Raw genomic sequence first — 17,309 nt, forward strand, 5'->3', positions numbered from 1 at the left:
GTTTTTCCAAAGACATAGTTGGCCAAAAGACACATGAAAAGATGCTCAACATACCTCATCATTGGGGAAATGCAAATCAAAATCACAATGAGATATCACTTTATATCTGTCAGAATGGCTAAAATAAAAAAACAACAACAACACAAGAAATAACAAGTGTTGGTGAGGAAAAGGAATCCTTGTGCATTCCTGGTGGGAATCCCAGCTGGTGTAGCCACTGTGGAAGACAGTATGGAGGTTTCTCAAAAAATTAAAAATAGGGGCGCCTGGGTGGCTCAGTGGTTTAAGCCGCTGCCTTCGGCTCAGGTCATGATCTCAGGGTGCTGGGATCGAGTCCCGCATCGGGCTCTCTGCTCAGTGGGGAGCCTGCTTCCCTCTGTCTCTCTCTGTCTGCCTCTCCATCTACTTGTGATTTCTCTCTGTCAAATAAATAAATAAATAAATAAATAAAATCTTAAAAAAAAAAATTAAAAATAGATCTACCCTATGATCCAGTAATTCCTCTACTGGGTATTTACCCAAAGAACACAAAAGCATTAATTCAAAAAGATATATGCACCCCTATGTTTGCTGCAGCATTATTTATAACCATCAGGATATGGAACCAACCCAAGTGTCTATTCACAGATGAATAGATAAAGAAGATGTGGTGCATGTATGTGTGTACACACACACACACACACACACACAGAAATACTACTCAGCCATAAGAAAGAATGAAATCTTGCCATTTGCAACAATATGGATGGATTTAGAGGGTATAGTGCTAAGACATTCAGAAAAAGAAATACCATATAATTTCACTGATACATGGGATTCAAGAAACAAATGAACAAAGAACAAACGAGACAAAAAATACTCTTAATTATACAGAATAAACTGATGACTACCAGAGGAGAGGTGGGTGCAGGGATGGATGAAACTGGTGAAGGCCATTAAGATTCATTCCACTTATCCTGATGAGCAATGAGTAATGTTTAAACATGTTGAATCACACTGTACACCTGAAACTATACTGTTTGTTAATCATACTTGAATTTAAAAAAAAGGCTGAATGCTCTCTACCTAAAATCTGTAACAAGGCAAGTATATTTGTCTTACCATTTCTATCCAACGTCATACCAGAAGTCCTAGCCAGGGCAATAAAGGGAGACAAAGAAATAATATGCATTCGGATTGGAAAAGAAGATATAAAACCATCTCTATTAGATAGTATTGTCTCTAGAAAATACTAAGGAATCTATAAGAAAACCCCTAGGATAAGCAAGTTTAGCAAGGTCATAGGATGTAAGAGTAACACAAAAATCAGTATATTTCTATATACCATCAATGTACAATTAGAAACACGACTAATGGTATAGAATAAATTTCAATGAACTAGCTACAAGTCAAGTAGATTCCCTCCAACTTGGATATACTGCTAGTTAAAAAACTTAAGTTTCTATTTCACTGACAAGTTAACTACCTAGTTTATGGATTACCCTTGGCTTGTTCAACCAGTCTGCCAAAAGGAACCGCTTCCTTCCGGGAAAGAGGGCCCACAGCTCTGTTCGGGACTCAGGGCTGTTTGCTCTCCTTCACTTACTGCTTTGGACTCTTCTTAGTGGAGTGCCAGGTTCTTCTTCCTCAAGCCGCTGGGTGCTTTGGAGGATAGCACGGATCTCTGGGTGCAGGCCATCCACACTAGCTTCCCCGGCAGCCAGTGCTCTGCAGTGCAACACCAAGGTGACATCTTGATTGTAGAAATGAAAATACCGACACACTCTACTTGCTTCATGGACACAGCCATCATCCAACAGGCGCCCAATCAGAGAGTTAAGGGACTCCTGCTCCTTCCAATCCAGTCTGCTCTCACAAGTCTCTTTGGGTGGAAGGCCATTAAGTTCTAAATATTTTGCTGTGTTCAGAGCAGCCAACATGGAGAGGGAAAACTTGTGGGCTACACTATCAAAGGATGGCTCCCCACTAGTTGAGATGTGCTGAGGAAACCTGGGCTCTGCGTCCTCCTGTTTCTCTCTGAGGGCATGCTGGGAAATGCGGCAGTGCCAGATCTGCTTCTCCAGCTCCTCCAGCTCCTTCTCAGGCCCTGGGGCCTCCTGAGCAAGCCAGTGAGCCGCCAGTGTGAGCAGCAGACGGTGCTCCTCCAGGCCAGGCGGTCCCCCCTCCCCTGGGGCCTCAGGGGACTCCTGGGCCTGAGCTGAGAAAAAGGAAGCAGCTGCTCTGCTTGAAATGGCATTTTTCTTAAAATTCTCATGACACTTTGTCCAGAAGTCAATTCTTGCTTGTTTCAGGGCCCACTGGTCGGTGTGTTGTAAGGTCTGCATTTCCTGTGTTATCTGTGAAATTTTACAAAGCACTTATTAGCCCCTCCTGGATAAAGAAGTATCAGAAATGCTAATGCTCCCTCAGTAGGCTGTACTAGTCAAAGCCAAATCAAGTCCAAGAACATAAGACTCGGCTACAGATGATCCTGGATATTTTATCTGGAAAGTTAAACTATGAAAAGCAATTCTACATTTATCTAATTGAAGGAGGTTCAAGACGAAGCCATCCCATATTTAATTCTATTCAAAGCACAAGAGTTGTAGCACATCCTGTAAGCTAACCTTGGTTTCAAGCACACATTCTACACTAATGGGCATCCCAGGGCTCATCCATTTCTGAAAGTCATGTGTGTATCCAAAGTAAAAAAGCCTCTCCTATATATCACTTATCTCATCTGATTCTGCTTAATGCTAGATCAAAAAGCTAAGATTTCAAATAACTTAAAAGACTAATGATACCTCTTCAATAACCAAGTTGTCCACAGGTAGTTCTGCTAATTCTGCTACTCTTCTGGCCAAAGCAAACCGTCCCTCTGTCTCCAATTTTTCCAAAATAGATTTACATTCGTGCTGGAAATTCTCAAGGCTGTAGCTGCTAATAATTACATGATTAATGGTTATGGATGTGTCCTTTAAAATTTGGCTAAGGACAAAGAGCTTCTTCACATCTGGACCTGTGCCAAAGAGAAGAGGGTATAAAACATTTTATCAGTAAAATGCTGCTATCAGAGTGAAAGCATGTATGTTTAGCACAATAATGTGAGTAAAAGAAAACACAAAAAACGATTTTTATACTCTGGCTGGCTAGCAGATGAAGCCATAAGCCATCTCCTATATAGTAAGAACTTGCAAGATTCACGTAGGGACTCCATCCACACAGCTGCCTTTATACTCAGGGTGGGGAGTCGTAGTCCTGTTATGTAGTAGCGAAGATCTGGTCATTCATTCAGGCCAACCCACCACTTTCTGAATTTTTCTCCAACGTTGAACACATTTATTTTTATGATCGTTTACTTGCTCATTCAGTGCAGACATCCTGTGAATTAAGACACAGAACCGGGGCACCTGGGTAGCTCAGATGGTTAAGCATCTGCTTTCAGCTCAGGTCAGGATCCCAGGGTCTTGGGATCGAGGCCAACATTGGGCTCCCTGCTCAGTGGGGAGCCTGCTTCCTCCTTTCTCTGTGCCCCTCTCCCTGCTATGCTCTCTTCACTCTGTCAAATAAATAAATAAAATCTTAAAAAAAAAAAAAGAAAAAAAAGACACAGAACTGGTAGGACAGCTGACACTGCAGCTGGCCAACAGCCAAGTCTCCTCATATTCTGAATGGAGCATCACTTGCTCCTTTGGACAACTACTTAACCAGGGAGACCCAGCTGAGTTGGTGGTGTTCTTTTTTTTAAAAAAAATATTTATTTACTTATTTATTTAGATTTTTAAATTTATTTTTAGATTTTTAAATTTATTTTTAGATTTTTTAATTTTTTTTTTTTAGACTTTGTTTTTTATTTGACAGAGAGAGACACAGTGACAGAGGGAACACAAGCAGGGGGAGTGGCAGGCAGAGGGAGAAGCAGACTCTCCAAGGAGCAGGGAGCCCGATTCAGAGCTCAATCCCAGGACCCCAGGATCATGACCTGAGCCAATGGCAGATGGTTAATGACTGAGCCACCCAGGCGCCCCTAAAGATTTATCTATTAATTGAAGAGCAAGAGCATGGAGCAAGGTGGAAGGGTAGAAAGAGTCTTAAGCAGAGTCCATGCTGAGCACAGAGCCTGATTTGGGGCTCAATGCCATGATCCTGAGATCACGACCTGAGCCAAAACCAAGGACTGGCATGAAAACATTCTGTAGGAGCCTATTCCCAGCGGTACCTGCTGGGCTGTGGTCTGATTTAGGCAGTTCTGGGGACAGGGAGATACCCTGCACAATACCCACCAGTAATGAGATGCTGGGTTTCTTTGTTGACAGCATATAAAACCTAGGTTTTTAGAGAAACAATTTCTTTTCTCTAAGCACATGTATGTTATACATACACAGAACACAAATGTGCTATAAAAACAAAACAATTATATGAATAAAAGCAGTATAACAGTTCACAACATAGACAATCCTTGTACTTTTTCAAGGATACAGTGACTCCGGCAAGAAAAGAGGATGTTCACTTCTGAAAAAAATTAAAATTACTACAGATCACTGAAAACATCTGTATGTTAAAAGGACCAACTATTTGGTCTACAGAGTCATGGACAAGTCCCCTCCTATTGACACTGCATTTTGGAAACACCCGTACTTGTATCCAGTCCTCAGCCCTGACAGCCCACACCACAGGGACTCAGTCCGGCATTGTCACTCTTCTGTGCAGATATGAGCTCTGCAGGTGACTACCTGTGAGTTTAAATGTGATAAAATAACCCCAGTCATGAAAAACATCAGAATCTAGTAGGAGACAACAACATAATCATGCAACAGAAACTTAAAATTATCAAGTAGAAAAGAAGGTTAAGGCAGTAATTGGTTTCACTTGATTGGCAAAAACCTTAAGAGACTGCCATTGTCTGGAGGAATCTGCAAAAAATAAGCATCACTGGTCTTTGAAAACTTCAAAATGGATTAGTCATTCCTGAAGCAGAGTACGTGACCCCGAGCAACGATGCCATGTTAAGGAATGACAGTGACAGGGTGGTGACTAGCCAGGGGGAAATGCAGCTGACAAGTCCTCAGAAGAAGACAATTGTATTATTTAGGTTGTCTCCAGTTGTGCTATGTTTCAAATGCTTTAACCATGACTGCAGTTTCCTGCAACCTCTTCTTCATACCTCATTATGGACTGTAAATGTAATGTTATATATCATATGCATTTTCACTTTCTGAACACCTTTCTCAAGTACTTTCAAGATTAAGGAAGCTAATTTCTTAACAACAATTTAAGGACTGTCTTACCATCAGAGAAGAGATTTTCTATTCCAACAAAGAGCTGTAACAACTTCCCCAGTTCATACTGGGTCCCACACTGCTGCAGCATAAGCTTCAGAAGAAAACACACGTGCTCCTTCAGCCATGGGGCAGGGATGGTAGCGCGGACCCCTGTGGCTGCTGTTTCAACCTAGGCAAATAAGAGGGGGTGAGGAAAGCTGCTTTCGCAGGAACAAATCAAAACTTCCAAATGTGGAAAAAGCTAAGAAAGCCACAATACCATGAGTCATCTCCTCTCACAAAGGGGAACGCTTATTCAGGTCCTTTCCAAATGCCAAGAATTGGAAGCATGGCTCAGAGGAGGGGCAAAAATAAGCCCTCCTTGGCAGCTCTGTGGTCTGTCTCTCTGTGGGATGTCCTATTGGAGAGAGCTGTGTGTGTCAAAGTCAAGGATGAACAAGAGACCTAAAGACTGAATGCTAACTATGGAGTGAATGGATGCAAACACCCTCAAGTTAGTGACTGCCCAAGTAATAACCCTGTGGGTTTCTGTGACATTAACCCAACACATTTCACTTAACAGCTTTTGAGAGGGATGTAGGCTTGCCCTGGAGTCCAGAAGATCTGAAATTCACATATTAAGACCTCTTAGAAAGATTTAACGTGGGGCACCTGGCTGGCTCAGCAGGTTAAAGCCTCTGCCTTTGGCTCAGGTCATGATTCCGGGGTCCTGGGATTGAGCCCGGCATCGGACTCTGCTCGGTGGGGAGCCTGCTTCCCCCTCTCTCTCTCTGCCTGCCTCTCTACCTACTTGCGATCTCTGTCAAATAAACAGAATCTTTAAAAAAGAAAGAAAGAAAGGAAGAAAAAGAAAAGAAAGATTTAACGTTGCCCAACTTATTCGACCTGTTTGCTTGTAGTTTCTACTACCATTAGGGGAGAATCTCGATTAAGAAGTCTGGATTTATGGCACTACAATCGAATACTAGAAATATTAATAGGAAGATGACCCCAAGTGGGAAGCTACATTAGCTGGAATTAGAGCATGAGTTCTTAGCCTTTATTTACTTGTTACTACTCTTGCTGCTGTTAAGAAGAGGGTCTACAGCAGGCAGGTGATGGAACTGGTCAGAAGAAAAACATACATGGAAGTCAAGGGTGGAGGCAAGGATGGGAGAGGAGCACTGTCCCTCTATAGAGACAAGCTGGAGCAGAGGCAGTCAGGTCAGAGTAAGAAGACACCTGGGAGGCCCTAAATATACAATGAAAAACTATAAAACTCCTAAGAGATAATATAAGAGAAAACGCAGATGACCCTGCATATGGTGATATCTTCTTAGATACAATGCCAAAGACATTAATTCATGAAAAAAATTGATCAGATTGATTTCATCAAAATTAAAAACTTCTGCTCCACAAAACAGAATCTCAAGAGAATTAGAAGGCTAGCAACAGACTGAGAGAAAATATTTGTGAAAGACACATCTGATGATGGACTGTTATCCAAAATACACAAAGAACTCTTGAAGTGGCAAACAAACAAACAAACAGCAATTCTTTTTCTTTCTTTTTAAAGATTTTATTTTTTCTTTGGCAGAAACAGATCACAAGTAGGCAGAGGAGGCAGACAGAGAGAGGGGAGGAAGCAGGCTCCCTGCCGAGCAGTGAGCCCAATGCAGGACTGGATCCCAGGATCCTGGGATCATGACCTGAGCTGAAGGCAGACACTCAACCGACTGAACCACCCAGGTGTCCCTAGAGTAGCTGTATTCTTAAGTGAAAAATCTTGGAAGAAAACACTAAAAAGAAATGAGCTATTAAGCCATGAAAAGACATGGAGGAAACTTAAATGCATACTGCTAAATGAAAGTAGCCAGTCTGAAAAGTCTACATTCCATGTAATTCCAATTATACCACATTCTGGAAAAGGCAAATGATGGCAATAGTAAAAAGATCAGCAGCCGCCTGGAGTTGGGGGTGGGAAGGGATAAATAGGTAGAGAATAGAAGACTTTTTAGGGCAGTGAGACTACTTTGTAGGACACGAGAACAATGCATGTATGCCATTATACATTTCTCCAAATGTATATCCAAATATATATCCAAAGAATGCACAACACCGAGGCAAACAATGGATTAGGGGTGATTATTATGTGTCACTATAGGTGCATCCTTGGTAACAAATGGACTGCTCTGGTAAGTAATATTGATAAGGTGGAGGCTCTAAATGTGTGTGGGGGGGATATACGGGGAATCTCTTAACTTTCCTCTTAATTTTGTGATTAACTAAAATTGCTCTAAGAAATAAATTTCTTGGAATGCCTGAGTGGCTCAGTCATTAAGCAACTGCCTTTGGCTCAGGTCATGATCTCAGTATCCTGGGATCAAGCCCCATACTGGGCTCCCTGCTCAACAGGGAGCCTGCTTCTCCCTCTCCAGCTCCCTCATGCTTGTGTTCCCTCTCTTATTATCTCTTTGTCATAAATAAATAAAATCTTAAAAAAAAAATGATGGTGGCATTGGGCAGGGAGCTGTAGAGTGATAAAGTACCAGGATCTGACTCCTCACTTAGACAAATGCACTGGCAAAATTCGTTCAATGCAATTATTTTGGAACTCTAGAGCCTGTTGAAGGCTTGCAAGTTCCAGAGGAAGACCTAGTGGAAGGTAAATTGTTAATAATCTTGGTTAATTTCAGTCCCTAGCAGTGGCGGCTACCCACTCCCCACCCCTAGCCACAAGGGAGGCAGCTGTGCAGGTGCATGTTCCTGGAGTAGCTTGCACAGCTTGTAAGAGTTGCAGGGACAAAAAGGAACCTATCCACCAAGTATCAAAAATTGGTACTCTGATCATTGGTTGCTGCTTCTGACCACAGAGGTCCAGGCAAGGAGGTGGGCAGCCATTGTTTCACCTCACCCACTGTTGCCAGCCCCTCCCCCTCCAACTGAAAGGACTTCCAGGAGATTTAAAGGGCTAGCACCAAGTCACTTGGGTGACTTAGTCAGTTGAGCATCTTCCTTCGGCTCAGGTCATGATCCCAGTGTCCTGCGGACTGAGCCCCGGATCAGGTTCCCTGCTCAGTGGGAGTCTGCTTCTCCCTCAGCCTCTCCCTCTGGCTTGTGCTCTCTTGCTTTCTCTCTCTCTTAAATAAAGAAGGAAAATCTTTAAAAAATAAAAAATAAAAATAAAGCACTGGCACCCTTTTCCTCACCACTCCCTTCATTTTTTGATTTTCTCCCGTTCAGGAGCCAAACTTTAAAGATTAGGACAGTTAAAAACAATTTTATGAGCAAAATTAGAAAGTGACTGTGTATATGCAGGGAAAGGCTCACAAAAGACCCAAGAAGACTTTAGGTCTACACTTCATGCTGATCCTTGCCACAGAAATGACTTTTGCCTATCCAAAACCCAAAAATAATAAATAAAAACTAGCAAACCCTGGGGAAGGAGGAGAATATGATTTCTAGGGTTACCACACTATTAGATCCAAATGTCCAAAGTTCAACAGAGAATCACAAGGTATACAAAGAAACAGGAAAATAGGGTCCATTCAAAGAGACAAAAAATGACAAAAACTGTTCCTAATGGCAGATACTTGAGACACAGATTTTAAAACAACTGTTTTAACTAAAGATGTAGAGAAAGTCAAGAAAACAATGTGTGAACAAAATGGAAATATCAACAAAGAAACAGAAAATTGAAAAACAAAAAATTCCAGAGCTAAAATGTAAAATAACAAATGAAAATAAAATTAAAATAACAAATTTACTAGAGGGATTGAAAGGGAAATGTGAGCAGGCAGAATAAAGAATCAGCAAATTTAAAGGCAGGACAATGGAAATTATCAAGTTTGAGGAAGACTGAAGAAAAGCAAACAGAGCATAAGAGACCTATGGGACATTATCAAGTGGACCAACATAAATATCATGGGAGTCCCAGAAGAAGAGAGAAAGGAGTAGAGAGAATATTTAAATAAATAATGGCTGAATAAGTCTCAAACTTGTTGACAGACATAAATATAAACAAAATAAACATCCAAGAAGCTCAACAAACTCTAACAAGGTGAATTGAAAGAGACCCATAATGAGACACATTATAATGAAACTTTTTTAAGATAAAGAACAAAAAAAGAAATTTGGAAGCAACAGAAGAGAAGTGACTGGTCACATGCAAGGGATCCTAAAGAAGATTATCTGCAGAGTTCTCATTAGAAACTTTGAGGGCCAGGAGACAGTGGGCTGATATATTTAAAGTGCTCAAAGAAAAATACTGTGACCAAGACTCCTATATCCAGCAAAACCATCCTTCAAAAGTGAGAGGTAAATCAAGACATTCTTAGGGAAACAAAAGCTGAGGGGGTCTTTGACCACTAGACTGGCCTTGCAAGAAGTCCTGTAAGGTAAAATGAAAGGACTTTAGATGCCATATGCAGAAATAAAGAGCTCAATAAACATAATATATGGGAAATTATAAAGGCCAATATTACTGTAGCAATAGGTTTCTATTTTCTATCTGATTTAAGAGACTAGTGCATATAAAGAAAATTATTATATATTATTTATATATATTATTATTTATATATACATATAAAGAACAATTATTAGTATAAAAGCTGGTATGACTGTAACTTTGGTTTGTAACTCCAAATTTTGTTTTCTTCATAATTTAAGAGACTAATGCCCTGAAAGGAATTATTTGTTTGTCTTGAGACACATATTGTATAAAAATGTAATCTGGTGACATCAACAACTGAAGGTGTGAGATCAGAGCTGCAAAGAAGCACTTTTTTTAATGTTATTGAAGTTAAGCTGGCATAAATTCATGGTAACCAAAAAGAAAATAGCTATAGGATAAGCACAAAATGAGAATGGAATTTAAACATGTTGGGCTGGCGGAAAGGGCTACTTAAGATGGCGAAAGTTCCCGCCACCAGACCTGAATTCAGACAGAACAAAGGCCCAAGCAGGAATCTGAGACCCCCGCCCCAGGTTCCTATGGACCAATGGGACCCCGATGAGCAGGCGAGATATCTGAATAAGGGAAACTTGCCAAAAGACCCCTGAGCCCCGCCCCCCCAAGACCCCTTAAAAGCCCCCTCCTCCCTGCCTTGGGTGCAACTTCCCCCACTCTGCTTTCCAGAGTTGCGGAACCTCGCCCGAGGGTGCCCACCTCCTCCCAGTGCAACTTTCTTGGCTCCCCTTCACCTGGGCTCTGAAACTTCACGGGAGAGAACCTTTAATAAACCTTGCCTTATACCCACTTTGCCTGGTGTTGTGTTTATCTCGCCGGAAAAACTTTACAAAACATTTTATTAAAAAAATCAACTAAACACAAAAGAAAACAGTAATGCAGGAAATAAGAAACAAAAAAGCTACAAGGCATAAAGACAACCACCAACACAATGGCAGAAGCAAGCTCTTCCTGGTCAGTAATTACTTCAAATGTAAATAGATTAAGCTCTCCAATTAGAAGACAGAGATTAGCAGAATAGACAAAAACACATGATCCAACCATGTGCTGCTGTCTACAAAAGACTCAGTTGAGATCCAAAGACATAAACAGGTTGAAAGTGGAAGGATGGAAAAAGATACTCCCTGCAAATAGTAACAAACAAATAAAAAGCAAGGGTGGCTATAGTAGTAACCAACAAAATAAACTTTAAATTTTGTCTTTTGTAAGAGACAAAGAAGGAGATTAGATACTAATAAAATGTTCGATACAGCAAGAAAATATAGCAGTTTTAAACATTTACATACCCAATGACAGATTATCAAAATATGTTAAGCATAAGCTGATGGAACTGAGGGGAGAAACAGTTCTATAATAACAATTGAAGACTCCAACATCTCACTCACCATAATGGATAAAATAATGAGACAGAGATAAGAAAACAGAGAACTTAACACAATAAACTGAATAGATCTAACAGACATATAAAGGATGTTCTACTACCCAAGAACAATAGAAAACACATCCTTCTTAAGTGCACATGAGATTATTTTCTAGGACAGACCACAGGTTAAGCTATAGGTTTCAACAGATTTTTAAAAGATAGAGATCATATGAAGTATCTTCTCTGACCACAAGGGGATAAAATTAGAAGTCATTATCAAAAGGAAAACTGAAAATTCACAAAATTATGGAAATTAAAAACACATTTTTATATAGAGAGAAGTCTCAAATTACTAAAATCAGAAATGAACATGGGGCCATTATTACCCTTTCCACAGAAATAAAAGGGATTATAACAGAGTACTATGAACAACTGCATGCCAAAAAGTGGATAACTTAGATGAAATGGGCAAATTCCTAGAAATGCAAAACCTATCAAGACTAAATCACAAATAGATAATGTAAGGAGATTGACTCAGAAATCAAAAATCTCTCCACAAAGAAAACCCCTGGACAGGATGGCTTCACTGGTGAATTCTAAAAACATTTAAAGAAGAACTACAACCAACCTTTCTCAAACTTACCCAAATTACTGGTGAGGAGGGAACACTTCCCAATGCATTTTATGAAACCAGCATAATCTTGGTACTAAAGACAGATGAAGACCCTGCAAGAAAACTATCAACCAGTATCCCTTATGAACACTGATGTAAAAATCCCCAAGAAAATACTGGCAAACTGGGGGCACCTGGGTGGCTCAGTCGTTAAGTGGCTGCCTTCGGCTTGGGTCTTGATCCCAGGGTCCTGGGATGGAGCCCTGCATTGGGCTCCTTGCTCAGTGGGAAGCCTGCTTCTCCCTTTCCCACTCCCCCCTCTCTTGTGTTCCCTCTCTCCCTGTGCCTCTCTCTGTCAAGTGAATTTAAAAAAAAAAAAAAACTGGCAAACTGAATTCAGTGCATTAGAAGGATTATTCACCATTACCTAATGGAATTTATTCCCTGGGATGCAAGGATGGTACAACATAGGAAAAAAAAATCAATATATATAGTACATCAACAGAACGTAGAAAAGAAACCCACACGATCATTTCAATTGATGTAAAAAAAAAAAAAAAGTATTTGACAAAATTCAATACTATTTCAAGGTTTAAAAAAAAACAAAAACCCTCAACAAATTGGGAATAGAAAGAAACTACCCTACATAATAAAAGCCACATGTGAAAAACCCACAGTGAACATTTTACTCAATGGTAAAAGACTGAAACCATTCTTCTAAGATCAGGAAGAAGGCAAGGATGCCTGCTTTCAACACTTCTATTCCACACAGTACTCAAAGTTCTAGCCAGAGCCTATAGGCAAGAAAAAAAAAAAAAAGAGCACCCAATTTGGAAAAGAAATAAAATGACTTCTGCATGATATGATCCTATATGTAGAAAACCCTAATGATTACTTACACACACACACACACACACACACACACACACACACGGAATAAATGAATTCAGCAAAATAGCAGGACACAGAGTCAATGCACAAAAATCACTTGTGTATCTATACACAATGAATAATCCATATAGGAAACAATGCCATTTCTAGAAGCAATAATAAATAATAATAAATTACTTAGGAATTAACCAATGAAGTAAAAGACTTGTACAGTGAAAACTACTATAAATGCGTGTGATGTTCATGGGTTGGAAGCCTTAATGTTAAAACATCAATACTATCCAAAGTGATCTTTGAATTTGATGCAATTCCTATCAAAATCCTAACGATGTGTCTTTACAGAAATAGAAAAAGCCATCCTAAAACCATTTGTGACTTTGAGAGACCCTCAATAGCCAAAACGATCTTGAAAAAGAACTCTTCCTCCTGATTTCCCAACTTACTACAAGGCTGTAGTAATCAAAACAGTGTGCTATGGGCATAGAGACAGACGTATTGGCAAGAGAACAGAACTGAAAGCCCAAAAATATACCTTCACATATGTGGTCTAACGATTTTTGACAAGGGTGCCAAGATCATTCAATGAAGAAAGGACAGTATTTTCAACAAATGGTGTTGGGAAAACTGAATATCCACATGCAAAAGAATGAAGTTGGACCCTTACCAAACACCATATATAAAAATTAACTCAAAATGGACTAAGAACCTAAATATGAGATCTAAAATAATAAAAACGCTTAGAAGAAAATATAGGACAAAAGCTTCACAACACTAGATTTGGCAACAACTTCTTGGACAGGACACCAAAAGGCACAAGTAACAAGAGAAAAATAGGCAAATTGACTTCATGAATGCATCTAGAGACATTATCAACAGTAAAAAGGCAACCCAAAGAGTGGGAGAAATTATGGGCAAATCATATATGATTAATATTTCAATGGGTATTTTCAATAGTATACAAAATTCCTAAAAACAAAAATAAACAAAATTAAAAATGGGCACAAGACTTAAATAGACATTTCTCCAAAGATGATATACAAATGGTCAGTAAGCATGAGAAGATGCTCAACATCATTAATCATTAGGAAAACACAAATCAAAACTACAATGAAATACTACCTCACACCCATTAGGATGACTACTATTAAAAAAACAAACAAAAAAACAGAAAACAATGGGGCACCTGGCCAACTGAGTCAGTAGAGCATGCAACTCTTGATCTTAGGGTCTCCACATTGGGTGTAGAGCTTACTTCAAAACAAAACAAAACAAAACAAAACAAAACAGAAAACAAGTGCTGAAGAGGATGTGGAGAGACCAGAACCTTGTGGCAGTGTAAAATGGTACGTCCACTACAGAACACAGTATGACACTTCCTCAACTTATTAAAGATAGAGTTATCCTATCATCCAACAATTTCACTTCTGAGAGGATACCCAAAAGAACTGAAAGCAGGATCTTTTTGGTTTGTTTGTTTGTTTGACAGACAGAGATCACAAGTAGGCAGAGAGGCAGGCAGAGAGAGAGAGTGGGAAGCAGGCTCCCTGCTGAGCAGAGAGCCAGACGCGGGACTCAATCCCAGGACTGTGAGATCATGACCTGAGCCAAAGGCAGCGGCTTAACCCACTGAGCCACCCAGGCGCCCCTGAAAGCAGGATCTTGAAGAGATTATTTGTATACCATGTTCATAGTAGCATAGTTAAAATGTGGAAGTAACCCAAATATTCATGGATAGAGGAATGGATAAGCAAAATGTAGCATATACATAAAATGGAATATTTTGATCACATATGCAAAAGCATGCATAAAATATATCTACACTGTTGAAGGAAAAAATAAAAACAATTTTGATGCTGAATATACAAGGTGAAAAAATGGAACTCTACCAGTGCCTTAAATTACCCCTCCTGGACGACACTGCATCCCTACAATCTCCCTCCCAGGAGAAAATGTTATCTTGACTTTTTTCCCCCTTTTTAATTTGTACTTAAATTCAATTAATCAACATATAATGTATTATTGGTTTCAGAAGTAGAGGTCAGTGACTCATCAGTCTTATATAATACCCAGTGCTCATCATGCGCCTTCCATAATGCCCATCACCCAGTTACTCTGTCCCCTGCCCACCTCCCCTCCAGCAACCCTCAGGTTGTTTCTTATGGTTCAGAAACTCTTTAGATTTGTCTCTCTCTCTGGTTTCATCTTTTTCCTCTCTTCCCCTATGGTCCTTTGTTTTATTTCTTAAATTCCACATCTGGATGAGATCATATGATAATTATCTCTGATTAACTTACTTCACTTAGCATAATACTCTCTAGTTCCATCCACATCACTGCAAATGGAAATATTTCATTTTTTATGGCTGAGTAGTATTCTATTATATACACACACACATGCACATACCACACTGTCTGTATCCATTCATCTATTGATGGATCTGTGGAAAGAGCCCAGTTTGACTATTGTAGACATTGCTGCTATAAACATTGGGGTGGGGGCACCTGGGTGGCTCAGTGGGTTAAGCCTCTGCCTTCAGCTCAGGTCACGGTCTCAGGGTCCTGAGATCGAGCTGCACATCGGGCTCTCTGCTGAGCAGAAAGCCTGCTTCCCCCACTCTCTCTGCCTGCCTCTCCGCCTACTTGTGATCTCTGTCTGTTAAATAAAAAACATTTAAAAAACCAAAAAAACAAAAAAACATTGGGGTGCAGGTGCCCCGCTGGAACACCACATTTGTTTTTGGGATAAATACCCAGTAATGTAATTGCTGGGTTGTAGGGCAGCTCTATTTTCAATCTTTTGAGGAACCTCCATATTGTTTTCTAGAGTGGCTGTACCAGCTTGCATTCCCACCAACAGTGTAGGAGGGTTCCCCTTTCTCCGTATCCTAGCCAACATCTGTCAGTTCCTGACTTGTTAATTTTAGCCATTCTAACTAGTGTGAGGTGTGACTGATTTGTATTTTCCTGATGCCAGGTGATGTGAATAATTTTTCATCTATTGGCCATTTGGATGTCTTCTTTGGAGAAATGTCTCTTCATGTCTTCTGCCCATTTCTTGACTGGATTATTTGTTCTTTGGGTGCTGAGTTCAGTAAGTTCTTTGAAGATTTTGGATACTAGCCCTTTATCATTTGCAAATATCTTCTCCCATTCTGTTGGTTGTCTTTTGGTTTTGTCAACTATTTCCTATGCTATGCACAATCTTTTCATCTTGATGAAGTCCCGATAGTTCATTTTCGCCTTTGTTTCCCTTGCCTTTGTAGATGTGTCTAGTAAGAAATTGTTGCGGCCGAGGTTAAAGAGGTTGCTATGTTCTTCCCTAGAATTTTGATGGATTCCTGTCTCACATTTAGGTCTTTCATCCATTTTGAGTCTATTTTTGTGTATGGTACAAGGAAATGGTCCAGTTTCATTCTTTCCCATGGGGCTGTCCCATTTTCCCAACACCATTTGTTGAAGAGACTGGCTTTTTTCCATTGGATATTCTTTCTTGCTTTGTTGAAGATTAGTTGACCATGTAGTTAAGGGTCTGTTTTTGGGTCCTCTATTCTGTTCCATTGATCCATGTGTCTGTTTTAGTACCAGTACCATACTGTCTTGATGATTACTACAGCTTTGTAATAGAGTTTAAGTCCAGAATAGTGATCCCACCAACTTTGGTTTTCTTTTTCAACATTCCTCTGGCTATTCAGGGTCTCTAGGCAGCATAAACATTTTAACAATATTTGTTCTTCCCATCCATGAGCATGGAACATTTTTCCATTTCTTTGTGTCTTCCTCAATTTCTTTCATGAGCATTCTACAGTGTTCAAAGTATAGATCCTTTGCCTCTTTGGTTACAATTATTCCTAGAAATCTTACAGGTTTGGGTGCAATTGTAAATGGGATTGACTCCTTAATTTCTCTTTCTTCTGTCTCACTGTTAGTGTATAGAAATGCAACTGATTTCTGTGCTGAATTCCTATCTGAGTTCCAGCAATTTGGGGGTGGAGTCTTTTGAGTTTTCCACATAAAGTATCATGTCATCTGTGAAGAGGGAGAGTTTGACTTCTTTGCTGATATGAGTATCTTTTATTTCTTTGTGCTGTCTGTTGCTAAGGCTAGGATTTTTAGTACCACATTGAAGAACAGTGGTGATAGTGGACATCCCTGTCGTGTTTGTGACCTTAGGGAAAAGCTATTTTTCACCAACATACAATGGCATTTTATTTAGCATTTGAAAAGAAGGAAATTCTACATGGATGAACCTTGAGAACATCATGCTAAGTGAAATAAACCAATCACAAAAAAGACAAATATTGTACAATTCCACTTATATAAGGTACCTAAAGTAGCCAAATTATAAAAACAAAAAGTAGAACTGTGGTTGCCAGGAGCTTGGAATAAAGGAGAAGGGGAGTTCTTGTTTAATGGGTATAGAGTTTTTACACATGACAACATGTGTAGGGTGAGGGGGATGGATGGTGGTGATGGTCACATAACAACGGGAATGTATTTAACACTACTGACTGTATACTTAACAGTTAAGATGGTAAATGGTATGTGTATTTTGCTCCAAAAAATAAGTCAAAAGAAAAGAAAGAAAAGATATCTGGTAGAGCCCCAGCCATGGGAAGAGACAGACTAAGGAAATTAACATTCCTCTTTGTCGTGATTTTGAAACCTCAGGCATATTTGAATAACTGACTCAATATTTTCAAATAATGTAACTTTTAAACCTTTTATTACAGTTACT

The 17,309-nt window shown here is 39.7% G+C and overlaps 1 protein-coding gene across 1 annotated transcript in view; it reads right to left on the minus strand.

The window, feature by feature from the left end:
• The window catches only part of SPG11 (SPG11 vesicle trafficking associated, spatacsin), an 84,927-nt gene that overhangs the window by 13,745 nt on the left and 53,873 nt on the right, over positions 1–17,309 (minus strand). Inside the window, exons 28-30 of the mRNA XM_059181403.1 lie at positions 5,268–5,430; positions 2,784–2,998; positions 1,586–2,336 (exon numbers count right to left, since the gene is read on the minus strand). Coding sequence (XP_059037386.1) covers positions 1,586–2,336; positions 2,784–2,998; positions 5,268–5,430 — 1,129 coding nt within the window. The remainder of the gene's footprint in view (positions 1–1,585; positions 2,337–2,783; positions 2,999–5,267; positions 5,431–17,309) is intronic.

This window comes from Mustela lutreola, chromosome 7 (genome assembly GCF_030435805.1).
Source record: "Mustela lutreola isolate mMusLut2 chromosome 7, mMusLut2.pri, whole genome shotgun sequence".
Taxonomy (NCBI): Eukaryota; Metazoa; Chordata; class Mammalia; order Carnivora; family Mustelidae; genus Mustela; species Mustela lutreola.